Consider the following 27,433-nt stretch of genomic DNA (forward strand, 5'->3'; position numbering starts at 1 on the left):
GGGGTGGTTTTTTTATGCTTTTAAAAATGGCAGCATGGTGTACGAGTGATTCGTTAGCCCATCTGCCCTCACAGTTTCAGGTTGGGCGTTGGAATCTGGGCTCCGGCCTTACTGTGTGGAGTTTGCATTCGGGCTTCTTCCCACATTCCAAAAGCAAGCATGTTTGTTAAAATAAATATGCTAAAATGGCCATAATATAAGTGGAATGTGAGTTTGATTAGTTGTTTGTCTTTTTATGGCCTGGCGGTCAGTCCAGAGGGTACCTCGCCTCTTGCAAAGTGAGCGACCCTGATGAGGATAAGATGTATACAAAATGGATGAATGGATGGCATCAATATATCAGGAACATCTTTATGTGTAAAACTTAAAGGTTATTATTGTGCATAAAAATAAAATCACATTGTAGTATATAACTCCGTCATAATAAGAATAATGGCGGCACGGTGGTCGACCGGTTAGCACGTCCGCCTCACAGTTCAGAGGTCGTGGGTTCGATCCCGGCTCCGGCCTCCCTGTGTGGAGTTTGCGTGTTCTCCCCGTGCCTGCGTGGGGTTTCTCCGGGTACTCCGGTTTCCTCCCACATTCCAAAAACATGCATGGTAAGTTGATTGGACTCTCTAAATTGCCCTTAGGTGTGATTGTGAGTGCGGATGTTTGTCTCTGTGTGCCCTGCGATCGACTGGCAACCAATTCGGGGTGGCCCCCGCCTACTGCCCAAAGACAGCTGGGATAGGCTCCAGCACGCCCCGCGACCCTTGTGAGGAGAAGCGGTCTAGATAATGGATGGATAATAAGAATAATTTTTTGTGACCGTTCTGAGATCCCCGGCGCTTGTGACCATGTCTTTGAGCAAAATACTGAACCCCCAATTGCTCCTTATGCTGCGTCATGTGAATGACTCAGGAGTCAGTGTTGAAGCGCTTTCAGTTCCCTGTAGGTGGAAAAGCACCAGACAAGTGAAAGCCCATTTACAGGAAGGATCTACGTGAGCACCCTGACCTACGGTCACCAGCTGTGGGTCTTGTCCGAAAGAAGAAGATGATGCATACAAGCCGCCAAAATGAGAAGCTCAGCACCCAGAAGGGGCTCCAGTGACGAGGTGACTCAGGCACCTGGTTAGCATGCCTCCTGGTGGACGCCTCCCCAGTGAGTTGTTCCGGCCACGTCCCGCCGAGAGGAGGCCTCGCGGACAACCCTGGAAACTCCGGAGACAATATTGAATGCTTTGGTATCCCACTGGAAGTGCTGGCCCAAGTGGCTGTGGAGAGGGAAGTCAGGGCTTTCCCTGCTCAAGACGCTGCCCTCCCTGCGACCCGACCCTGGATTAGTGCAAGAAAATGACGTTGACGAAGAAAATGAAGATGAAGTTTGATTTGGTGGATGCCAGGCAGGTTCCACTGATGTCTTTTTTGCAAGATTGTTCCTCAGTCAGCTGACCTCTATGCAGCCAACTGAGAGTAACTTAGCGGCCCTGACATTTGCGCTCAGATCAGTCGCGTAATGTATAAAGGGCTTTTGCGGCAGATGCGCATGTCAATTACACACAAACACATGGAGGGCAGATGTGAAGAGAGAAGTAGAGCCGTCACATTGCCTGGTCGCCGCTGGCAACCATCTGCTGACCCCTGAGCGATGTTTTGCTCCTGCCTCCTCCCTCGCGTTGTTGCCTCTCTGCTACTGCAAAGGGAACCTTGTTTCCATTGTCTACTGAATCTGGAGGGACATGTGTCTTTAAGAGTGCGTGTGTGTGCGTGGCTGTGTGGGTGTGTGTGTGTGTGTGCATTGCCCTGGGAAAACTCAGGCACATGACAATCGCTGGCCTACAAGTACTCACTAACACAGCTGCTCATTGTGAAGGCCCCTGCTGTTAACTGGCCTCCAGTAACCTACAACTCCAATTAGCGGCGTGTTAATTACCGCGTGTGTGTGTTTGTGTGTGTGGGGGTGTGTGCGCGCACGTGAAGATGTGTTTGACAGACAGAGACAGGGAATCCTATGAATGGAAACAAGGTGTAGAGGTTTGATGACCACCTTTTTCAGCAAGCGCCTGTTTTGCCAAATACCCTCCCTCACCTTCAAAACTTGAGGCTGCTGTTACCATGGTAACCGATTTTCAGGCTTGCAAAGGTGTCCTTCGCGTGAACCCTCATGCAGTTTGGGAAGTGACTCTTCCTTGACGTCCCACTTTGCAACTTTTGTGCTTCGCGATGAGCGATCTGATGTTGTGGGGAGCCGTTTTTCCCCACCTTGACTGAGCCAAGCCACAAAATCGTCTCACTCAAGCTACCAAACCAAAACGCTACTAAAAGTAGACACGTGTTAAAGGATTGCAGTCGGCGATGTTCAAGCCGCTAGCAAGATTTGAATGTCGCCTCATTTCACTGCCTCTCACCCAATGCTTGCCTCCCTGACCAAAGCTACGCCTCTCGGGAATGTGCAGCAAAATGTTTGACAAAAAGTGGCGACGGGGTCATTATGTACCTTCTGTCATCTAGTGGAAGAACATTGTATTGTTTTGTCTATGTGGCTGGCATAAATAATTTAACAAAACAGATTTTTAATGAGAAAATATACAGTATATCTTTTGTCAAAATAATTGCCATTGTATAATATCCCGGCGTCCACTGATAGTGTAGTGGTACACACGCCTGAGTTGTGTGCGGGCAGCGTGGGATCGATTCCCGCTCAGTGACAGTGTCTATGTGTGCCCTGCGACTGGCTGGCGACCAGTTCGGGGTGTAGTCTGCCTTCGCCCATTGACGGCTGGGATAGGCTCCAGCAACTCTCCGCGACCCTTTACGGGATAAGCGGTTTGGAAGATGACATGACATAATATCCCGGGGCACACCTGATGATCTCTAACGGCAAACTAATGTGCCACGGCACACTGGTTGAGAATCACTGGACTAGATTTTAAATTTGGCAAAAGCAGGTCTGAAACCCATCGTGATGTTGACTGACAAAGTGTGAAGATCATAAGGCTTTGTGTTTCTCTCATGAATTGAAAAAAAAAAAAAAAGTCGACGTTTCCAGAAGAGAATCACACTGGCTTGGATGTGCTTGCTTGTTTTGGTGCTCACTTTCATGTAGGCCTGATCCGATTGCTGTATTGTGCACGTGCAAACTGTTCTAAATTGTGATTGGTGGCGCACGCACAGCTGAATGGCAAGGAGTCAGAGGAGGGAATGACGAGTTACGTAATCCAGCGCACACGTGGGCCCGATTCAGTAAAACAGGCTGCAGTAAAATCCCTTGTCCTGACAACATTTGCGGATGTGATTGTACGTGCGTGTCGTCAACCTCTTCATTCACAAGCGTGTGTCACATACAGCCAGATGACTTTTATGTCATTCCAACAACACTTGGCCGCGCCTTGGCTGATCTTCAACGTCTTTGCGCTCATCCATCTTCACAGTAAATCTCGCCACAGCCTGATTTGTAATCCACCACTGTGGTCATGAGATTAAACGGAATGCATTTATTTATTTATAGCAGAATATGACGATTTCAACATGAAGATGGAGATGGTGCTGACTGTCAATTCTCAGTTTTGATAATCTCGCCGACCTACGAACGGCCTTAATCCCACGGGCATGCACGGACACAAACGCACACATATGTACACACACAAACCTGATGAACTTGGCTTTTGAAGTGTGCCGCATCATCACTCTGGGGCGGGTCATCCTTAATCCAGAGCTGTGTCCCCTAGCCGACATCTTTTCTCAACATGCACCTCTCACCATCGAGGCTGGATTTTGTTGCTAGGCAACATTGCCCTATGTCAAAATGCTCCAGGGGGTGTGTTTGAGTGTGTCACCCAAATCCCAACCCTAAATCATTCAGCACGCCGACTTTCCTTGCTGAGGAGTTGGCAACGGTGGTTAGTTGCGTGTACGTGTTGTTATCATGTGGATAATCTACAATGAAATATATCTCGTCCTGTTGTTAATCTTTAAATGCTGCATGGCCAAATCTAAAATAATGTAACGTGTACCACTTATTTGTGTCGTATCATATGACTTTTAAAGGTTGCACTGTCCCAAATGATGTTTTTAACAATGCGCGCAGAACCATTGACCAATCAGTGGAGATCATTAACAAAGCAAATGCTGTCATCAATTTTAAGAACCATTAACACCGTACGTCAGTGGCGTCGGGCCAAAAACCCTCTACCTTCAAAATTGTCACTTTTCAATAGACCCCAAAAATGGCAAGTTTGTTTAACATTTAGCATTGCATCGTGAAAAAGAGCAAGCCATCTTCAACACTTTAGATTGCTCAATAATGTGTAAAAACAACATATAAACAACAATAAAATAGATTTTGAAAACATATGAAATTCACTAAAATGTGATTTATGAGGTTAGACCATGCTTTTTTAAAAATATCGTTTATATCACATTTTATTACACTGGTCAACAGCAAATTTTAATCAGGGATGGCTTTAAGTGTCCCTGCATGCGTTTTTGATACTGATTTAGTACATTCCTTTTTTTCTAGCACATCAGGTTTTTGAGATATTTTTATTTTTTTAAATTTGACTTATGAATGCTTGCATAATACGGATTTTACCATGCATTGTAATTTACAGCTGTGACATTTCAGATTAAAAAAAATCATTCAATCCTGCAATCCTTCATTTCATAAGTATTACTAAATATGTTACTATAGTACATTATTATTTATACATATCCATGCATTTGAATAGGGAAACATGATTTGAGATACAAGTGTATTGATTTACGAGCGTGGTCATGGCATATTTCTTTAAAAACATACTGTATATATATATATATATATATATATATATATATATATATATATATATATATATATTATTATTTTTTTTTTAAATGAGCATGATACATAACTTTTCTTGCAAGTTTTGTCATTATTATGCATTACATTTTTTAAATTTTAAAAATGGAGTAACTTTTCAAACATTTGGGAGAGGCTCATATTTGGCAAACTATTTGTTGTCATTATAACTGCCCAAAGGAAGTACCTGTACTGGCACGATCTCATTTTTTAAATAATTAATTTCTGTGTCTGCCTCCGCCACACTAGGCGGTGATGATGCTCCTTTCAGCTTGCTTGAGATGTTTTTTGTTTTTTTACACGGAAGAGGTTGTGGAATGGAGATTAGAATGTGGTCTTTGGGTTTGAACTAACTCGTACAAGTTGTGTGGATAAATAGATAACTTTCAACATTTTGTTTTGTTTTGAATGGAGAGCATGGGCAAAAATCCAGCTCAGATGATTCGCAGAAATGTAAAGTAGTCATCAACCTCAGTTCACAGTTTAGTAGAAGTACGGATACGCGTGTAAAAAAAAAAAAGACGGGTACAAGTGCTTTGTAGAAGTATTGATTCGAGTCCATTACTTCAGTGAAAGTAAAACTGAACAGATTCTGAAGAGTAGAAAAAAAAAACCTGTCAATTATGTATAAATTGGCACAATGAAATAAAAAGATTCCCTCTTTTATTAACTTGTGTAGTGCGCTTTCTGAGAAGGCCTAGCCTAGCGTTGGCTAATGCTCTGTGTGTGTAGCTTCACTAACACTGGACTGACAAATAAAAATGCGAAGTGGCTAATTAGAAGAAGTGAAAATAGACCATATCTGTATGTGTTTTTTCTGAATACTGCAGAAGAATCAGAAGCAGTTTTTTTTTAGGCTACCACAAAACACAGCGCATTCGAGACAAATCATTATTGAAGCCCAAGCCATCAAGCAATTCTCTGAAGGCAGTGCACGGGGAATATCTCGCTTTTCTGAGTCTGTTGTGTCATCATCGTTACATCAAGTGGAACGTCGTCAGGCTTACATGCATAAAAGTAGGTTTCGGTATATCTTCAGCACATGTCGGTGAGACAGGAGTTGGACTGGCTTTAGATTGAACACACACTTCTGGCAATGGCCCCAGTATCAAAAGAGGCAGATCCATAACTGTCGCCGACGGCTGCTCTCTCTCGTCTGTGTGCGCGTGCGAGTGCGTGTGTGTGTGTGTGTGTGTGCGCGCGTGTGTGTGTGTGTGTGTCAGGAGCAGCAGCAGCCGATCAGACAGTCTCCCTCCTTTTATTTTATCTCAGGTTTCCTAAAATACACAATACACCTAGTGTTTGTGCGTGGCGCATTTGTGTGTGTGCGGGTGCACGCGCAGTGTTTGTGTGTAGTGCGTTCGTGTGCGTGTGCGTGCACGCGCATGTGTGTGCTGGTAGTTTTCCATGAGGGAAGCTTGTGAGGGCCCAGGGGGAAAGTCTCATGTGGAGGGGAGGAGCTGGCAAAGGAATTCTCAACTTGTGTGTGTGTGTGTGTGTCTGCATGTGGTGTGTAGTGCGCACATGGAAGTGTGTTACTATTAAAATGAAGACGAAGCGAAAATATGGGAAGTGTGCTTAAGCAGCAGAGCGGAAAACACCAAAGCATGAAGGGGGCCCATATGTGTGTGTGTGTGTGTGTACAGGAAATAACATTGTATTGGGCAATAGCCCACTCAAGTCACATGTCTCTTTTGCTGACATTGGGCAGCAATGGAAAAATGTACTGTATAACCCACTGCAAGAAGGCCTGAGACACTCGAAGCAGAAGAAAAGTGATGATGATTCTCCCCCCTTGAAATTGGCATTTTACATCGGTGAAGCACGGACGGGATATTGTTTTAATGGAGTATGTATTTTTAATATAAACACCAAGAGTGCATGAACTCAGAACAGAAAGATGAGAACATGGGCCAAAATGAGATAAAGATGAAGGAAAGGGAGATGGCTACACGGGACAAAGAGGGATGAGCACACATAATCGAATGAGGACACACAGAGAGGGAAAATCATGAGATTAAGACACAAAGCACTGAACACACGCTACAAAGAGACCAGGCTGCATGACAGGGAGACGTGTTGTATGTTTATTGTAGTTTTGCAGTTTGTCACAAAGGTCAGTGCACGTCTCACATTGTAAATGTTTGATATCGTCTCATTTGATATCATTGAAGAAAGGACACTTTTCCCACAATGTACTTAATATCCAAATTGAAATTTACATTTCCCCCAAAATAATTCAACACGTCGTCTAAAATACTGGCAACAAAAGTGAGTACACTGCGATGTGAAACAGTCCAAATTTAGTCCGCAGTGACGATATATTGTGTGATCCGCATTATTTGATCACTGATTCACTGCCGTAACCCTCTTGGGTATGCAAATGAGCAGAGCTTCACAGGCTGCCGCTGGATTTTTCTTCCATTCCTCCACGATGACATCACAAAGCTGGTGGATGTTAGAAATGTTGTTCTCCTCCCCATTCCGTTTTAGGATGCTCAATGGGGCGTAGTTCTGTAGACATGCTTGGCCAATCCCTCACTTTTACTCTCAGCTTCTTTAGCAAGGCAGAGAGCCTCTTGGAGGTGCGTTTGGCATCATATTGGAATAATGTCTTGCGGACAACTTTCGGAAGGGTACATTTACTACGGTTATTTAAACTGTAGACCTTGTATTAAAGTGCCATTTATTCAGCATTGTCCAGTGAGACAATATAATAATACATTTTCCATATTGTGAGGGCTGTACTCACTTTTGTGAGATACCCTATTGGAGTATGTCCACGTCTTAGTATTTGTGTTACAATAGCTCCCTCCCCCAAATGGCTCCCCCTTATTCCTTCCCTCACAATTCTGGCCTTTGACCTAATTCTTGATCTCACTTCTGCTGCGGTTTGGAAGGCAGGGCTTTTATTTTCAAAGCGGCCCCAAATTGCGGGACAAGCTGGCTACGTATGAACCGGTGCCTGAAAAGCAAAGTGAGCGTAGACAGTAGCTCTTTGTTAGCGTTGGCGGCTGGTGGCCCCGGCTCCACCGACAATCTATTTTCAAGGCACTGCTCACACGTGCACACAACCGGCAGCTTTGTGGCATGACGTGAGCAACTCAAATATTGTTGTGTCATAATTGCCTCTGTCAGCCTAACCTGCTTGTTTAGGGTAAACTTGATTGTTAATATTGACACAAGATAAACAGGCGATGGTATTAACTACTCCTACTGACTCGCGTTGTCAAACTTCAAATCCATCTATCCATTTTCTGCGGGCTACTGCTTGTCCTCATGAGGCCAATTCCGTCAAACTTTGGGCAACAGGTGGAGTACGCCCTGGACTGGTCGCCAGCCAATCACAGCTCAAATATTAATAAACAACCGTTCACAGTCACATTCGCACCTAGTAGAGTCCTCATTTGACCTACCGTGCAGGGTTGTGGAATGGATGGAATGGATGGAGGGCCCGGAGATGAATTAGAATTTGTTACCCACTATCATGATGCCCAAATTCCAAATTGTTCCCTAATTGCAACTACTGTATATAATCCCAGATCGGATTAGACCATGTGTGGTCTGAATGACGGTTTCATTTCCATTCATTGCATTGTTTGAACCCATCAACAATCTAAATCCCATTTGCTCTCCCTTTGAGGCTCAGATGGAGAAAATGTTGCGGAAGCCTAAAGCATGATGCTGCATTTACAGTAGGTTATGTTGACATAACATCAGCTTTGTAAAAGCAGAAAAGTTTTCTTCCTGTGGAAACTAAAATGTCATCAAACTGACACCTCTTCCCACGGACCTGCACAAAATACTGTGGTATATACTGTACAGTATGTGATAAATGGTAGTTGGCACATACCGAGGCAAACACTTGAAATGCATGTGAAACTGTTCAGCCTTTCCACAGAAATGATAATGGGTTTGGTTTCAACAACTTTCAATCGGGGACCCTTTTTCAACTATCTGGGTTTTCAGGCTCTAGAATGCAGTTATCTTGAAGCCAGATGGACAAAACTACAACAGGCCTCATTCACATACAAAGAAAGAACGAAGAAGTCATCTCCAGAATGTGTTCTATGCGGCGCTACTATAGTCTAAACACGGCAGTCTGATTAATATTGCATTTTTGGTATATGGACTATGCAGCAAAATCCACCCATTTTTTTCCATCTCAGGGGGGCGGCCTTTTGGCCACTTGCTGTCGCCTGAAAATGACATCACATTGCCTAAGGGTTCAGGAAACAGCCAATCACGTCGCAGCTTGCGAATGTCACATGACCAAACTCAGTAAACAGATGAGCCATGATTGGTTGTTACTAGAGTCCCGAGCAACTGTGAGGTCATTTCCACGCGACGTGTGGCGAAAAGGTCACTCTGAGATGGATAAAAATGGGTGGATTTTGCTGCTTAATTCATATACTACAAACACAATATTAATCAGAACGCCGTGTTTACGTTTAGACTAGACTTGGGGGTGCATAGGACATCTAATTGTAAAGAACATTTTTGATTTGACTTCCCCGTTAAATCCAACAATGCACAAAAAAATGTGTGGCGTTTGTTTGCTCAAGAACAATCCATAGGAAATGTACACACTTTTAATTGCGCCATGATAAAGAACATTTTCTGAAATATATAAAATATTGCATCTACATCATCATCATCTACAGTTGTTTACTGTAATAGTATTAGATATAAATGATCAGATATTAAGAGCCTTTCTATGGATACAATTTTTAAAACTTCTTAACCCTAGAACACTAACGTTAAGATTAGTAACACCACTAATCTAACGTCAGTTACAGTTTACCCGTTACAATATCCCGGATAAAATACAGTTTTCATCAATTTATGTATAAGTGCAACACTGTATGCCAAATCGGAAGTTTTCGTCTTTAATTTACCAATACAAAATATCACACAAAAAAGTCTGTGGGTGGAAAACACTCAACGTTAGTGTTCTAGGGTTAATGATATACGGGCAGTCCTCGAATTACGACGCGATGTTTCGACTTTACGATGAGCGTGCCTCTTCCTCTTCTCTTTGGTCCCCAGCACCATAGTGACTACGTCTACATGCAGTCAATATTTAGGTTAAGGTCAAAATTCCGATTTCTGAAACCTTCTGAATATCCCGTTTGCATGAATGAGCGGACTTGGTTGCTCCGGCATTCGAATAAACCACTGTGACGGCGACGCACTTGTTTGTGTGCAGAGTGTCTCGATCGTGTCTGTGTGTGCCAGCAGTATATTTGCCTTTTTCACCCTCCTCTCCTTCTTTTCCATCCACCTCTCAGCAGTAATGCGAAGTACAGTATCTTATGTTTTTATTTGAATGTATTCTAGTTTTTTTATACAAAGCATTTTGATGTAAATTTCGACTTCAACGGTGAAATCCGACATACGTGGAAATTCGGGTTACATCGCCAGTGTAGGAACGGAACTTATTCGTAAATTGAGGACTGCCTGTATTGGGGTAAAATCATATGTATATAGTCTGTCCGAAGAGGAACTTGTGGCATACTTATCTTTGACTTTAGCTTGGTTAGCATCCCAAATAATGGTGACCTTATGTACGTGTTTAGTTCTGTAATTTTACAGACTCTTTTTTTCTGCTTTTTCTTTTTTTATTGTAATCAGTCTTGTTTTTTTTTTTTCTAATATCGTGTTTCCTAAAGGTGTGAGCCATTATTTGGACTTTTGACTCTGACACGGTTTTATCGTGTGTCTGGTTCCCTCTCTTAATTTTCTGCAAAAACTCCCTATACCTGCACCAACGTTATCCATTCATCTGCCTTGCCAAAACATCTTCAGTGCTACATGCAGCCTTTAGTCAGATAAGAGCCAACAGACACATTCCATTATTTCTTAGCCTGACACAAACACCAGGGCTGGGAATTTAGAGCAGGCATGCAAAAGTCTCGATTGGAGGAAAGACAGGATGGTTCACACAATAATCAAAGAGCAAGAATATTATTTAAAAAGTTTCCACTGTCGAGATGTAGGGACATCCTCGGATTGTCTTCTGTTTTCTATCACGGTGTTTCAGACAGACGAGTTCAAGTACAAGTCACACTTTCAGGAGAGAGCATCTCTTCGTTTAATTTCTAAAAATATACCTGACATTCACTTGCCATCTTAGCACAAGAGGCTGAGAAACACCCGGCTTTTACTGCTGCTCCCCCCAGATATCCAAGTAATACTAACGCAATGGAAGCTCCTTTGTTTTCCAAACAATGGCATAGCCTGTTGGTAAAGCTTCATGCATTCATGGAGAAAAACATCCTGATTATAAACGAGAGTCATAACTCTACTGTGCAAAAATGTAGAGATGTTTGCTAGAGGAGGTGGAGGAATGTCTTGTAAAGGCTTCCTCTCAAGGTTAAAAGTTTTGACTTGGACTAAACTTCAAAGCAGGATACTGAATAGAATTCCTTCATTGTCATTCAATTGTGACGTACTCGAAGTTCAGCGGGGCTAATCGGGAGTTGATCCCGCTTATAGTCAATCAGTGTCCAGCCTCTATCACATAGTTGTAAAACGTAGAAACTTTGGTTTGATTATTAAACATTTTAAAGGTCTATATGCCTCTCAAGGTGCAAAGTCCAGAACATGGCAGCATTCCCGCTCAAGGATGAAACATTTTTACTGCACGTTGTCGGGTAAACTCGACAAGCTTCTCATCATTCATTCACAGCCAGTGATCTTGCAAAGGGTATATTGTTCGTTTGCATGCTACCTCTGTGTGGAAGGCTTTGTTTGGGGTTAAACACGAGCCACAACCGCTCCCCACGTCATCAGTCTGGGCAAAAGTATGGTTTGGGGCTTTGGCCTGCAAGTGGGAGGACAACACGTAAAAGTGAAAAGCAAAAAGAAAAGTTGTGTTTTCTTGTGTTTTCAAAGAGGGCGTGCACGTTTGTCAAAGGGAAGACAAGGACTGCATGTGTGACTTGATGTGCTGTGGAGCACATGTTAGTTAGCACCCCAAAGAGCTCCAGTTTTCAGAAACCGCACCATGTGGCTCTTTCTGCACAAGGATCTGTTGTTCGGCAAAGAACTCCTGGCATTATGATTCAGAATTCTGGTTTTGATTGAAAATGATTTTCACCTTTTTTGTTGTTGTTTCCCCCGCGCTACATCAGTATCATCTTTTGGTAGTACTTTGTCATTATAAGATTATAAAGGAGACAAGCACCCTGTGTAGCCTTAAACAGGTTATGCAGCAAAATAAACTGGATTTTTCTCCCCCCCCAAATTGATCCCTCCCCCTTCCCTGCACAGCTTTGTGACCGTAAACAGTTAGACGTTTACTACAAACACTTCCACCCCCTCCCCCTTCCTCCCTTCCCTCCACTAGCAGCCAACAAGGACAACCTTTCCTCCTTGCTGGTTTCACTGAACAGTAGCGGGGCTTCATAGTTTCATAATGGACTCAGGGGTCACTTCTACCAACTATTACCAACTTCTCAGCAAAAAAGGTTGTTCTGGCTGTCCTAAAGTGTGCTAAGTTCCACTGAATTGCAAGAGCGGCCGGAAAAGTTGCTAAATGTAGCATCAAAGCCACTAAATTGAAAAAAATGCTTCCAAGCTTACTGGGGCTCATACAGCCATCCCATGTTAGCATGTCATAATGTTCACTATTCACCCTTTGAATGTGAAAACACTTTCAAGGACGTTACAGGGGCACAGCGTGGCTCAGTCATTCATTGAAGGGCGCTCTTTTCAGCTTTACGGCTTCCTGCTAACCAAACAAACCCTCCACTTCCTCTACGCGTTTCCTGCTATAGCAGGAGCTCAGCTTTATTCACAAACACAAAACTGGTCTCTTGCGCCAAGGTAGTAGCAAAAACGACATTTGTTAAAATCATGTTTTAGCATCAGCTAGTGGTTAACCCAGTTGTTTGAAACTGACATCTAGCTTCCCCTGACGCATCAGGGTCAGTTATATTGGTCGCATTGACCATATAATCTTAGATTTTCATCTTATCTCTGCTTGGGAGCGTCACTTTTTTCGGACCTCTGACTCCTGGGCTCCGATTGAGAAAGTGACCTCCTCCCTTTTTGACTCTTTTAGCCTTTGTCATTCAAACCCTCTGGACTTTTACCTTCTACTAACCTTGAGGGAAAGGAGGCCTAAAGTGGGCCAAAGAGTAAGGAGCAAATGAAGGGCAAAGTTTCGCTTGCGCAGTCTGCCTGTTAAGTCCCCACCCACCACCATAAAAGACACCACGACTCACCTGTTCAGTTTCACCCACCACCACCCCGGCCCCCAAACAACCAACCCCCTTCAGTCTCCCCTTCCCCCAAACTCCTCCTCCGACCCGCCCTTTCCCCTCGCAGGTAGGTATAAAGGTATGCAAATGTCAAGCAGCCTATCTTCTCTGCTTGGGCGAGAGAGGAATACGTAGGGCTTGCACAGAGAGAGAGAGAGAGCGAGAGAGAGAGAGAGAGAGAGAGAGAGAGAGAGAGAGCGAGAGAGAGAGAGAGAGAGAGAGAGAGAGAGAGAGAGAGAGGCGGAGTAGGAAAGTTGAAGTTAAAGACAATTGGATTGGCTGTTCTCGGACTGACACTGCAAGCATGGGGCTGGGAGTAAGTATTGGAACTTGTTGCTCACATGCTTTGGCCTAGTTTTGTTAAAGTCTTGTGGCTCACTTTGGGTTTATGCTTGGGCTAGGTTTTGCTTTCAGTTACTTGTGCATGCAGGGTTCTTTTTAAAGCTATAGCCTGACTGACTTATTTTCAACACATAATTAGCACATGTCTGTCTGAATGTTTGAGTAACAAAGAGGCAGCCTTTTCTCGCATGTGCCCTCTCTTAAACCAAGGGCTCATTTTGTCCCTCTTCTCGTTTTGATCCAGAGAGGGAAAGATGAGTACAAACTGGCAGCAACCTCTGATGGCGAGATCAAGAAAGGCAAGAAGGGCAAAGACAAAAAGAATATGGATGACCTGAAGAAAGAAGTGGATTTGGTGAGTACTCTGCGTAAATGGCCGGAAAGCGTGAATTATGGCGACCTTTCTGAACCCGAAAACCATACCATGCTGCCTGGAGGCATGAGCCATCTAAGGCTCTGTCACGTCACCGTTGGCTGCCATTGGTCAGCGTCATGGCTTGGACAAACACTCGGCTTTGACCTCATGGCGTAGTCACATGAAAGGAGGCTGTGTGCCCTCAGTTTCACAAGAGCTGCTTTCTCAACGGATACAAGTCACATGGTAGTCATTTCACGCTGTAAGTTATTAAATCTTTGAGGGGAGCAGGAATCACCATCATGGGCGGTTCTCAGCAAACTTGACAACACAAACTTGAAATTTTAGTGTAGACAGAGTTGCTCAAGTGTAACATGTTGCACAACGGAACATTTGATTAGATGTATCATGTGTTGGAGGAGACGTGGGATTTTCTTTTTCAGCATGAATATGTGTTAGAATTTTGTCAAGGTCACAAGACAGTTTCCGCTATACTCTGAAGAAAAAAATGTTTGTGCGAATACACAGAGAAGTTCCGTTCCCCAGTCGTCAGACCTATTTGCCAATAGGTAGGAGAGGTTTTGCAAATGTTCTGTATGTGTTTTGAAAGGGTAAAATAAAGGTCATAGTGACCTTCTTCAGATCTGACAGTGTCCTTCACTGGGTCAGGTCATTACATTACATTACGTTACACCAACTAATGAATATCAGCTTTTACCAGTCCAACTCCTACTCAGATAATGTGAAATGTTACAACGGGTTTTTTTTTTTTGTCTTAATTTGAGTAATGTTTGATCAATTGTCTTGACTGACTTTGACAAGGCCACACTGATCAGTGCTGGATAGGATCATCTTACTCCACTTGTGTGTACAGTATGTGCTATTGTTAGCGGCCTCGTTATTAAAAGAGTCCCATAACAGGGTCTGCCCATTTCAGCTAAATTTAAAAAGCAAAGAAGGTTCAAATGTTACTTTAATAACACAAAAGGCAATAAATTTGCTCTTTAGGTGAAATATGAATGATTATGAGCCTCAGACTGTCTGAACTTGAACTCAAAGTCCTCGCACTACTGAAGGACATAGCGGTACCATAACAACTGTATCAGCAATGTGGCGTCGCCATACAGTCCTCCCGCTTATTCATCAACCATTTCAAAAGCTTTTCCATTGAAGTTTGGCGTTGTTTGTGGAACTAACGAAACAACTGCAGAATGAGTGAAACAATGATGAAGCTGCTAATGATTATTTCATTCTTAAAGTATCCAGCTGTGGGCAAAGCAGAGTTACCTTCATGGCAGAACTTCTTCTATTGAATGAGGGCTGAGGTTTGAATTCTCACGAATGGTTCAATTTTGAAAAATGTCTAGATGCCTGCGAGTGCTGTCAAATTTGGAGGTTGGAGTCAGATACAGGACCGGCAGTTCATCATCCAAATTACATTTTGCTTGTTCCTTGTGGGCGTTCAAACACAAATGCTGTGTAGGCGCATGCATGCACGTCAGAGCCGCTTGTTCACATCCCTCGCTCGGTTACATCACTTTAACTAAGCAAACACATGAAACAGTGTGCAAGCCATATTGACACGATTGTTGTTAAATACCAAGCAAATACAGTGAGCAATTCTCCAGTGCTGCAGACATTCGTTGGGTGACAATGTCTTTGAGTAGACTGTTAGCAGCAAAGCTGTTCTCTGGTTTCTTGCAGCTTCGCCCACGCATTTGACTTTTCAATCCGCAGCAGACACTTTTATTCAAACGTCTGCTCTACTAATCTTCAAATTGTACCATATACCATATAGCCCCAATCCCCAACACCACTCAGGATTTTGCCCTGTCGTCTTTGAATTCCCTTTTGAAGACACGACAGTATATTTTTCTCCAAAGGGGATTCTAACTGAAACCCTCTCTTCCTGTCTCTTCTTCTATAGGACGATCACAAGCTCACTTTGGATGAACTTCATAGGAAGTATGGAACTGACCTGGCAAGGGTAAGTTTAGAACGTGTCTTGTGATTGTTGTGTTCATGCCCACACAAGACAGAACAAAACAGATTAAAATAGTATAAACTAAAACACTCACTGGCGGCATGCAGATACTACGTCTACGATATTAATATAGTGGCATAAAACAGGTTGACAGATGGTTATATTTAATGGTATCATTTCAAGTCCATCTCTGGAGGAGTCCTTTACATCTTCACAGATCTTCATATATGTACATGGCTTCCTTTAATTTAGAAATTCCTTTATTTACTTTGTCAAACACATCTCCGCTTGAGGGCGACCTGGCAGAGGACTAACGGCATCCGATTACAACGCACAATACGGCCTCACATAGACCAGACCATGGACTGATGTTGATTATCTACGGGAACGTGATCTGTCTTTCCCCTAAACAAAGTCTTCATTCTCATTGACTGTCAACTCCCACATTTTTTTTTTTTTTTTTTTGCTCTATTACAAAAACATGACCTTGACTGAGACTCTGAGTACATACTGTTCCGGAATAACACAACCTTTCTCCTTGACATTATCACACATTTAATTTTGGACACAGTAACTTGTATATTACTGTATTATTATTATTATTTTTAATTCAACCAAACTTGAATTCTTTGTCTCCCCAGTTTGCATACTTTATGAACTCATTCAATGTATGCATTTATTATTGTTCTCCCAATTGTATTTCACACCTGTTTAGGGTCTGTCCTCTGCCAGAGCAAAGGAGATTCTGCTCCGGGATGGTCCGAACGCTCTCACGCCGCCACCCACTACCCCTGAGTGGGTGAAGTTCTGTAGACAGGTGAAATGGATTTCCATCCCAGAGTGAATTGATTCAGTATTCACCATTTTGCCACCGTGTTCATTGTAAATCCCAAATATCTCCATGCCAGCTTTTTGGAGGTTTCTCTATGCTTCTCTGGATTGGTGCCATTCTCTGCTTCCTTGCTTACGGCATCCAGGCCGCCTCTGAAGACGAACCTGCCAATGATAATGTAAAACACTCTTTGTGAGTCTGATCGTCATGTTTGCTCGACACTATTTGTTGAACCATTCTTTGCTCTCGTAGTTGTACTTGGGTGTTGTGCTCTCTGCTGTCGTCATCATCACCGGTTGCTTCTCCTACTACCAAGAGGCCAAGAGCTCCAAGATCATGGAGTCCTTCAAAAATCTGGTCCCACAGGTGCGCTTCTGCTAATCCACATCATATTCGCAATGAGGCGCCATAGGTGACATGCCTCCTTCATGTTTGATACATAGCAAGCCTTGGTTATCCGTGATGGAGAGAAGAACAACATAAACGCAGAGGATGTGGTGGCAGGAGACCTGGTGGAGGTTAAAGGTGGAGACAGGATTCCCGCGGATCTGCGAATCATCTCTGCCCATGGTTGCAAGGTTGTTATTCATAAAACAGGCATGTGTTTGGCATGCTGGTTTTGGAACAGCCATTTCCCAATGTACAATATTTTTGTTTTTTTCACCATGGCTTTCTCGGTCCAGGTGGACAACTCCTCTTTGACTGGTGAATCCGAGCCCCAGACCCGCACTCCAGACTTCTCCAATGACAACCCGCTGGAGACAAGGAACATTGCTTTCTTCTCCACCAACTGCGTTGAAGGTCTTGCTTGTGGAAAACATCAATAAGGTATTCGTTTTTAGAATGTTGACTGACTTTTGAAAACCTTTCTATAGGTACAGCCAGAGGAATCGTCATCAACACGGGAGACCGCACTGTCATGGGTCGCATTGCGACCCTTGCATCAAGTCTGGAAGGTGGCAAAACTCCCATTGCCATTGAGATTGAGCACTTCATCCACATCATTACTGGTGTAGCTGTCTTCCTGGGTGTGTCCTTTTTCATCCTCTCCCTCATTCTTGGGTATGGGTGGCTGGAAGCCGTCATCTTCCTCATTGGCATCATCGTTGCCAACGTGCCGGAGGGCCTCCTGGCAACTGTTACTGTGAGTTTTGCTGGAGTTCAACTCTCCTTTCTAAAACTAGTTTGAATTCCACCATAACGCTGGATGTCTCCAGGTGTGTCTGACTCTGACTGCCAAGCGTATGGCCAAAAAGAACTGCTTGGTGAAGAATTTGGAAGCCGTAGAGACCCTTGGCTCCACCTCCACCATCTGCTCAGACAAAACTGGAACCTTGACCCAAAACAGGATGACAGTTGCCCACATGTGGTTCGATAACCAGATCCACGAGGCCGACACAACTGAGAACCAGAGTGGGACATCCTTTGACAGGAGCTCTGACTCTTGGGCTGCCCTAGCCAGAATTGCTGGACTCTGTAACCGGGCTGTCTTCCTGGCGGAGCAGACCAACATTCCCATCCTAAAGGTATTAACTCGTTTTCATATCTTCACTTCGTTAGATCATAAACTTTTTGGTTTCTGCTGCAACAAAAGCATGTGAATAATTAATAGTCAAGGATATCAGTAAGCTTTGTTATGATGGCATGTTGAATGCATTGGTTGACAAGGTTTATGCCACAACATTCATATTAAAGTATCGATGAAATTAAAGAGGCACACTGAGCTTCTCAGCCGTGTGAAGGGGGTGGGAGGGGCACCGCAAACCAACTGCACAACAAATCTTCATAAAAAGCTTTCTACGTAATTAAATGTTTTCATAAATTGCTTTTGTTACTTGGCAGAAGAACACTATCGTGGTTGTAATATATCCATTGATCTGACGACTTTCAATTGACAGAGGGACGTAGCTGGAGATGCCTCTGAGGCTGCTCTGCTCAAATGCATTGAGTTGTGCTGTGGATCTGTCAAAGGCATACGAGACAAATACCAAAAGATTGCCGAAATCCCTTTCAACTCTACCAACAAGTACCAGGTAAACAGCCACAAAAAATGGGTCAAAAAATGAACTGCTCACCTACGCCCCCTGGTGGATGGAGTCTTCGTTGCTTTTTGAAGCCATTTTTGACAAATAATAATCTCCATTAAAGCGACAATGGAACATTACTCTGAGTTTAAATGTTGACCTGCTTAACATTTTGAGACACTGCAAATTTCTCTCTGGGAACTTTGTGAGCTTCTCACATGAGTTTGAAACTGAGGATTGCCTGACTTGTTTGGCAGCTCTCCATCCATAAGAACTCAAACCCTGGAGAGACCAAACATCTGCTGGTCATGAAGGGTGCCCCCGAGAGAATTTTGGATCGCTGCTCCACCATCATGATACAAGGCAAAGAGCAGCCGCTAGATGAGGAAATGAAAGACGCTTTCCAGAATGCCTACGTTGAGCTAGGAGGACTTGGCGAGAGAGTGCTCGGTAAGTCCTTGGTAAATCCAAATGCTTACATCAGGAATGGACTCGGGGAAAAGTGGCAGTTGCATGTTCCCTCTGTGCATGTGTGGGTTTTCTCCGGGCAGTTTGGATTTCTCCATTTGTCCAAAAACCCGTAGAGTATACTATGATCAATTAAAAATCAACATTGCCTTTGACTGTGATTTCTCTGACTGGCTGGTGACGTAGTAAGCAAATGGACGTCTAATTGATATAAAACCTCTTTAGGTTTCTGCCATTTCAATTTGCCTGATGACCAGTTCCCAGAGGGCTTTGCGTTTGACACTGATGAGGTAAACTTTCCTACTGAGAAGTTGTGCTTCATTGGCCTCATGTCCATGATCGATCCTCCTCGTGCCGCCGTGCCAGATGCTGTTGGTAAATGCCGGAGCGCTGGAATCAAGGTAAAATTACACCCGAGAATGTGCGCTGACTTGCCGGCTAATTGTGTCCATTGTCACTCATTCTGGCAACAATTTTACCTTCCTTTACTTCCAAAGGTTATTATGGTAACAGGCGATCATCCAATCACAGCAAAGGCCATCGCCAAGGGCGTGGGCATCATCTCTGAAGGCAATGAGACAGTTGAAGACATTGCAGCTCGCTTGAATGTTCCAGTATCAGAGGTCAATCCCAGGTTGGTACCCACCTCAGACCTTGTGACTGTTGGTATTTCAAAATACTTGCAACATGAAAATATACAGTCTTTCTCAAGCTGATCTTTAAATCACTGTCTGCACTGCACTCAGCACAAATGATTTTACCCCTGAGTCATTGCAGACAAATAAATCTAGACTTTCACAAACACATTCATCACCCTGCTGCGTCTCCAGAATTTGTGACTTTGCCGCCTCCGGTGTGGATCAAATGTATTTTCTTTCACTTTAAACGTTTTCACCCTGCATTTCCAGTAACATGGTGGTTCATTAGCGGTGTACTGTAACAGTAAGCCACCATTTACTTGCTTTCAGAGGGCTTTCACCAAAGCAGGAGACACTTTGCACTTTGTGTCTTTACACCTCTGTAACACTCCTGATGCTATGGCAGAAGTCAGCAAATTGCTGGCTCGACTTGGAGCCCCATTCTGTATTGGTATTTGACACACGGGACAGCCGCGGGAAAGATGTGAAACTGTCGGCTTAGATGGTATGTGCCAAAGAGGCTTATGTCAGTGAGATGAAGCACTGCAACTGCCACTCAAGAGTACAAAGCGATTAATTGTCTGCATTTATGAAGTGTTTCCCAAAAGATTTTTCTTCTACTTCCGTTTTCTTCTTCTTTTGCCCCATATTTTTTATTTTCACAAATTGTGGTGAACATTTTGTGAAAAAGGCCCATTTTGTGTTTTTCTCTTTCCTTAATTGTGGTTGGTCAAATAGAAGATGCAGTACTCTGTCACCCTCTCATTGCACTGCAGCTTTTCGCTCTCCCCTCATTGGGTACCCAACAACTTTAATGGGTACCCAAACAAAAGTGTCAACAAGTGATACATACGGGATCAGTTATGTTGGTACCTTAAGCCGCGTTCTCAGGTTTCCACAGCAAATTGTGTTGGAACTTGGCAGGATATAAGTCGCGTGACACCAGAGCAGCGTGTTCATCAGCAATTAATTAAATAAGTGAAATAACCATGGCACAAAGTTGTGCTGGGTCATGAAACATCCAGAATATCTCAAACCATCATAAGCATTGCTATTTTTAAAATGGCTTTTGTTCTTTTTCTTTCTAATCCACACTTATATTCCATTGGCAACACAGAAATGACAATTCTCTGTCAGCCACTGAAAGTGTGCCGAAAAGTGGGGTGGTACGGTTCGCAGACAGTTTGTTCCAACCCTATTAAATGGAAAAAGGAGTATTGTACTGAACCAAACTAGGATGTCAGCTAATGCTACTTTGATTTCCTCTTCAGGGATGCAAAGGCCTGTGTTGTCCATGGTGGGGATCTGAAGGAGTTGACCACAGAGCAGCTTGACGACATCCTGAAGCACCACACTGAGATTGTCTTTGCCAGAACCTCCCCTCAACAGAAGCTAATCATTGTGGAGGGCTGCCAGCGACAGGTTGCAAATTCACTCGCATGCAATCTTCCCGCAAAGTTGTCGACAGCTCCCTAAATCCGTTGGTCACTCTTCACCACACAGGGAGCCATCGTTGCCGTGACTGGCGATGGCGTCAATGACTCTCCAGCTCTGAAGAAGGCCGACATTGGCGTCGCCATGGGGATCGCCGGATCGGACGTCTCCAAGCAGGCGGCTGACATGATCCTGCTGGATGACAACTTTGCTTCGATTGTTACAGGAGTTGAAGAAGGTAATGTGTTTTTTTTTTAAGATGACACCTGTCAGTTGTACATTAAATTTGGCTCATTGTGTGCTTGTATTCCATTGGTCAGGCCGCCTGATCTTTGACAACTTGAAGAAGTCCATTGCTTACACACTAACCAGCAACATCCCTGAGATTTCGCCCTTCCTCCTCTTTATCATTGCTAATATCCCCCTGCCTTTGGGAACCGTCACTATCCTCTGTATCGACCTGGGAACTGACATGGTGGGTGTCTAATATCTTTTGGTCATCTTTGTCCGCAACTTTATGCTGAGGCGTTTGTGGCCGGAAAAGTAGCATTGTTTACAACCCCCCAGGTTCCTGCCATCTCACTGGCTTACGAAGCAGCCGAGAGCGATATCATGAAGAGGCAGCCTAGAAACCCCAAAACAGACAAGCTGGTGAACGAGAGGCTTATCAGCATCGCCTACGGACAAATTGGTACATTTATTCCGCTTGTACCAGAAAATAAATACCCAGCCTGTCCCTTACAGACACAAAGCTCGCCTGTGTTGCTTTTTGTCTCAGTTCTGAAGTTCAGTGCATTGATCTTCCACTAGGTATGATGCAGGCCACAGCAGGCTTCTTCACGTACTTTGTGATCCTGGCCGAAAACGGATTCCTGCCCATGGACTTATTGGGAATTCGGGTGCTCTGGGACGACAAACATGTAAATGACCTGGAGGACAGCTACGGACAGCAATGGGTCAGTGATTCTCATAGAAAGCAGTGACTTCAGAGCCTGAAATGACAAATGTAAAATCGGAAAGAGGCCACAATAAATGCCATGATGTTTATTTTTTTGTTGTTCTTGTTTTTTTCCATCCAGACATACGAGCGTAGGAAGATTGTAGAGTTCACCTGCCACACAGCCTTTTTCGCAAGTATCGTCGTTGTGCAGTGGGCCGATTTGATCATCTGCAAGACCAGGAGGAACTCTATCCTGCAGCAGGGCATGAAGTATGTCCATGTTTGTCTGATGGACAGAGGTGTTTCTGTTCAAGATAATGTTTGTGCTTCATGGCAATATACATGCGCACAAAAAATGTTTGGCACCAACAACGGAAAATCAGACACGCACACACATGAAAATGACTAAAGGCAAAGGATTATGATGCCTTTGTACTTTGTACAGAATTCTTTTTTTTTTTAAAAAAGGAAAAATGGCACCATCTTTTGGATCAGGTGGTTGGCGCTTGCCACCTTGCCCCTCATGCAGGGTATTCACAAGTAAAAAACAAGATCAGAAGTAACTATGTTAATTATTTTCCCTCCCAGGAACCGCATCCTTATCTTCGGACTGTTTGAAGAGACAGCCCTGGCAGCTTTCCTGTCATACTGCCCTGGCATGGATGTTGCCCTAAGAATGTACCCTCTCAAGTGAGTAAATATGCACAATCACGACCAATGTTCCATCACTACTCAACACCTTTGCGTGGGTTTTTGTTCACCATTGACACATAAATTGTTGCTGTTGTGGTGAACAGTAATGAGCCGAAAGGCAAAGTTGACCCTTTGTTAACTGGGAGGGACTCAGAGGAGAGCCACTGCTTTGGCCTTTCGGCTGAGGGCTTTGGGCTTGTCCAACTGTGGCAGACCCAGGGCACATTGAAGGTAAATGGTAAATGGGCTGTCACTTGTATAGTGCTTTTCTGCCTGTCCTACTCAAAGCGCTTCACACTGTACCTGATTTGAGCTACTGGTGCCGCATCATCAGGAGCAACTGGGGGTTCGGTATCTTGCTCTAGGATACTTCGACAAAGTTACCACAGCGAGGGATCGAATCCACAAACTTTGGGTTGGGAGACGACCACTCTACCACTGAGCCATGCCATACTGTATACCACATGCTGGATAAACACTTGTGCAAACTTTATACGCCCAGTTCTGTACAGCTGTCCCATACTCTGTGTCTACCATATTTTCATGCATTATTTGAGCTGGTTTATATTTTGACATTGTTCCTTACTTATACTGTTGACAAATTGACAAACATTTGTGTCTATACCAATAATAATTCTAATGCGTCTGAATCAAAGAGCATTACTGATAAGATAAGATAAGATAAGAATGCCTTTACTGAGAGAGAGAAGTAGCAAACGATAGCAACAAGAATTGCACGACTCACCATTTGCCATGTCTAACTTTTGTCCTTTTCTGTCTATGATCTCAGGCCATGCTGGTGGTTCTGTGCCTTCCCCTATTCACTCCTTATCTTCCTCTATGATGAGGCAAGAAGATACATTCTCAGACGCAACCCAGGCGGTAAGACGATTTTTCCTCTTCTCTCAGATGTTTGAACTTAGAATGACTGTTAAATGTGCTAACTGTTTCTCAATTATAAACATGCACGCCGTTTAATGGCATCCGCGCATGTAGCAAAGAAGTGAGGTTATACAGTAGGTCGCCATCCTTTCCAGGTAGTGAGATAAATGGTAGTTTTTTTTTCTAATGCTGCGAAAGAATGAGGAGCTTGTGGCTGTGCTTTTCATTCCTTACTGGACTGACATCAGCATTCCAGCATTCGCAACGAGGCTGACCCAATATGTGCATGCATTTATATCATTCAATGCCTCAATGCGGATCAGCGAGCCGTGGCAGATGGTGGGTCCTTGTGGGATTTGAACTCTCAACTCAGCCATTGTTCATGCTTGATTCTACCCACTGCCTGAGCAAAACAAGCAGAACCTGTATGTGGGCTTATGACGATGCAGCTGCGTTTCTATACACAGTATGAGTGTGTCTGTGTGTGTGCGACATCTGAGCCTTGCAGCACACATGGGCGAGTGCTGCCCGTCCATTGTGAACAATGGGAATGTATCACAATTGCAATTCAGACCGAACATTGCAACCGCAAACATTTTTAGCGCAGCTTAACATTCATTCAAGTTCAAGTAGTTGGCTTGTGAGAGGCTCAACAAAATTAGATTTAATTTTTTTTGGCCTCGAGGATGATGCCATTACTTCGGGGATTCATGCAACATCCGCCTCATCTCAGCGGGACTAATCTTTTATTAAGTGTAACAGCAACAGTACTCACAACAACCACAACGAAATGATCCTGATATTGACAGTTTGTATTTTGAGAACACTAGGGATGCACGATAGTTTTTGTTTACAAAGCGACAGCATTCAATTTCTGTTTGTCAAGACTGATATTGATAGCCCATAATGTATTCGTTTATTTAGATGTTAATTAAAATTTGTGCACACCTGGAGGAAAGAAATGCTGAAAGATTCAGTTCAGTGCATAATACAAAGGTACAGTAAATGACTGTCAAACGGTGTTTGCATGCAAATGATTTCAGATAGACATAGACTCATAACGGAACATGCAGATCACCTTTTAGATGTTCTTTTACTTTACTGAAATAATCACTCCATGTTACTGTACTGGAAGCACACCGGAGATACAACATTTTAAAATAAAGTCCTCTAGGAATCCACAATCTCTTGTACAGTGATTCATAAAGTGCACTAACAAGTACACAGTAAATTTCGTAGAGTACATTTTACTCTGAAAAGACTATATTTGGTCCCAGTCCAAACAGAGTAAAATTTATATTTGGAATAGAATGGTATTCTTAAAATGAAGTAAAGATTAATTAGTAAATCTCAAACAGAAAAACGTTTGGAGAGTTATTTACTTGAAAAAACCCCGGAAGTTTTTACATTCAGAAATTCGAAGTCAATTTTACAAGGACAGTTTTTGAGTCAATTTTACTAGCATTGTATTAGTATATTAAAAAAAATGTCACACAAGGGTTGAGGGATGTATCAACAACCTTCAGGTTAGGAAATGGCCACATGAGCCATGTCACACCTACTGTGAGTTAGTAAATTATCTGTGTCTCCAAAAGAACACCCCCCCCTCCAAATCCTCCTTTTTGAGGTACAAGTATTCTCCCAACCTTTGTTGGTATGTTCCTCAACCCTTGTGTGACTTTTTTTTTTTTTTTTTTTAATAAACTAATACAAAGCAAGTAAAAATACTCAAAAACGTCCTTGTAAAATTTACTTCAAATTTCTGAATGTAAAAACTTCAACAGTTTTTTTATATATAGTAAATAACCCTCCAAACATTTATCTGTGTAAGTCTACTTGAGTATTACTCTCTTCGAAGTGTAAATTCTACTCTGTTTAGACTGGTACCAAATAAAGACTTTTTAGAGTAAAATGTACACTACGAAATTTACTGTGTACTGCAAGCTGAATGTGCATTTAAAAAAATAAATAAATAGAGTAAGTGCGCAACTGAACACTGCATACAGTACAGCCCGATACGGTTTGAAGTTCTCATCCAGCCACCGCTCGGCCAGACCTAGCCAGATAGCAAAGCTAGCAGGGCTAACATCCCCCCATCCGGAAATCAGACGTGGAGCTGGTGTCCTTATTTCTATCCAGCAGTGTCTGCAAAGAGTGTGTCAATTAGTATTTTGCTGGTATATTGACATCCAAAATAGACGTGGCTCGGCAGCACAAACCGCAGTGCCGAGTGGTTTATTAGCCGGCAAAAGCTAGCATCCTCAATGATGGCAAAGGGTTGTATCACATCCATAATGAAATCACAAATTGTTTTAGCCCTCAAGTCATCTCAGGCAAAATTTCTTTCAGGCAGTTTCTTTCCAGCTCAGGCGTCCTTGTAAGCTTTCAAAGCACCGTCATAGTGATGGCAATTTTTTAAGCGGTTGATAAAAGTTGTTGTATTGAAACTCGTTCATTTTTTTCCCCTCCTGGCGGAACACATGATAGATGCCATGTGTGTTTAATGTGAGCTCAATGCACATTTGTACCACATGACCCAAGTTATGTTTTTTATGAGTGACGGTGAGCGAGCTCAGGCCGGGAGTTTACGACAGCCTGAGTCACTAGAAAGACAAGGCAGTTTTATTTATACTGCACATTTCATACACAAGGCAGCTCAATGTGCTTCACACAAGCAAAGGCAACAGTGCAAACACAACAGTTCAACATTCAAAAACAAAGCAGAGAAAACAAAAGTATCTCACAAAATTGCAACGTTTAAACACATTAGCAGAAAGGAATGCACCGACAGCAAAGTACAGCTTCATTTGATTGGATTTTCATCTTCATTCTTGGATTTTTTTTCAATGATTATTTTTTTTTAATGAGAGCATTTTTAAATGATATCGGATATGACAACATAACTCTTAATATCGGCCTGATAATTATCCGGTCGCTAATTATCGTGCATCCATAGAGAATGCTCTTTGAGCGGTCCTCTGGCAAAGTCGCTAATTGTGTCTCCTTTGATTTCCAGGTTGGGTGGAGCAGGAGACCTACTACTGAGCCAGAATTGGACATTATTTACTGCCATGTTACATACTAGTTTGAGGCACCACACAGATTCCATCAATAAATTAATTTCTTGATTTACATGTCAATAAACATCACCCAACTATTATGTAAAACAAGGCTACTTGCGACTTATTTTTGTCAACATGCTTTTGCTTTTTATCGGACATGCGGAGGGGTGGAAACTGCCCTTGGAGGGAAGGAGGGAGGGGTTTTTAAGGGTCAGCGGTTATGCACCAGTGAATCACGTCTGGTCAACAAGCAAAAGGATTTTCTGCCTCAGCTGCTCTAAAAAGTTGGGTCCTGCACTTGTATGCAAAGTTAGAGCTCAGCAAGCAAGGGGAGTATTTTAACTAAGCTCAGAGACAAAAACATTAAGTGAGTGAGATTTTGTTAGTGTACTAATCATCCCATCTGTTAATCGTGTCAGCGTTATCTACAATGAGCAGAAAGAGCGAGTGTGTCAGAACGGTGTGGGTGTGTGGGTGTGTGTGTGTGTGTGTGTGTGCGAGGGGGTGCGTGCGTGTGTGTCCATTATCTCAAGAGCCTGTGTTTGCAAAGGGTCACACTGTTGAGCATTCGTGCAACGAGGCCCTCAGTGAAAATGAACTGAGATGCCTCTCATGCGATTGACTCTGTGTTTACTTTGGTCATCATTTAAGGACCCTCCACTCCTCTTATGTGCGTATGTGTAGGGTCACA

At 43.2% G+C, this 27,433-nt stretch overlaps 1 protein-coding gene across 1 annotated transcript; it reads left to right on the top strand.

Annotated features, from left to right (window-relative positions):
* Positions 1–13,196: 13,196 nt before the first annotated feature.
* On the top strand, positions 13,197–26,850 carry LOC147154059 (sodium/potassium-transporting ATPase subunit alpha-1). The gene is made up of 23 exons (XM_086040354.1): positions 13,197–13,404; positions 13,675–13,785; positions 15,713–15,772; positions 16,485–16,586; positions 16,678–16,779; positions 16,854–16,967; positions 17,045–17,179; positions 17,285–17,402; positions 17,477–17,745; positions 17,819–18,127; positions 18,500–18,634; positions 18,883–19,075; positions 19,319–19,494; positions 19,591–19,727; positions 21,003–21,153; positions 21,235–21,403; positions 21,486–21,640; positions 21,733–21,856; positions 21,976–22,121; positions 22,245–22,375; positions 22,694–22,795; positions 23,589–23,680; positions 26,697–26,850. Exons 1-23 carry the CDS (start codon positions 13,393–13,395, stop codon positions 26,723–26,725), a joined length of 3,072 nt encoding a protein of 1,023 aa, XP_085896480.1. The 5' UTR covers positions 13,197–13,392; the 3' UTR covers positions 26,726–26,850.
* The last annotated feature ends 583 nt before the right edge of the window (positions 26,851–27,433 follow it).

The sequence above is a fragment of the Filicampus tigris genome, chromosome 1 (genome assembly GCF_054856515.1).
Source record: "Filicampus tigris isolate MCC_2025a chromosome 1, RoL_Ftig_1.0, whole genome shotgun sequence".
NCBI classification, from domain to species: Eukaryota; Metazoa; Chordata; class Actinopteri; order Syngnathiformes; family Syngnathidae; genus Filicampus; species Filicampus tigris.

Excerpts from the sequence above, each read along its gene's own strand:
- LOC147154059 (XM_086040354.1), top strand. Across the intron at positions 17,403-17,476 it reads CTCCACCAACTGCGTTGAAG|GTACAGCCAGAGGAATCGTC; the intron begins GTCTTGCTTGTG and ends ACCTTTCTATAG. Across the intron at positions 19,076-19,318 it reads ACTTGGCGAGAGAGTGCTCG|GTTTCTGCCATTTCAATTTG; the intron begins GTAAGTCCTTGG and ends AAACCTCTTTAG.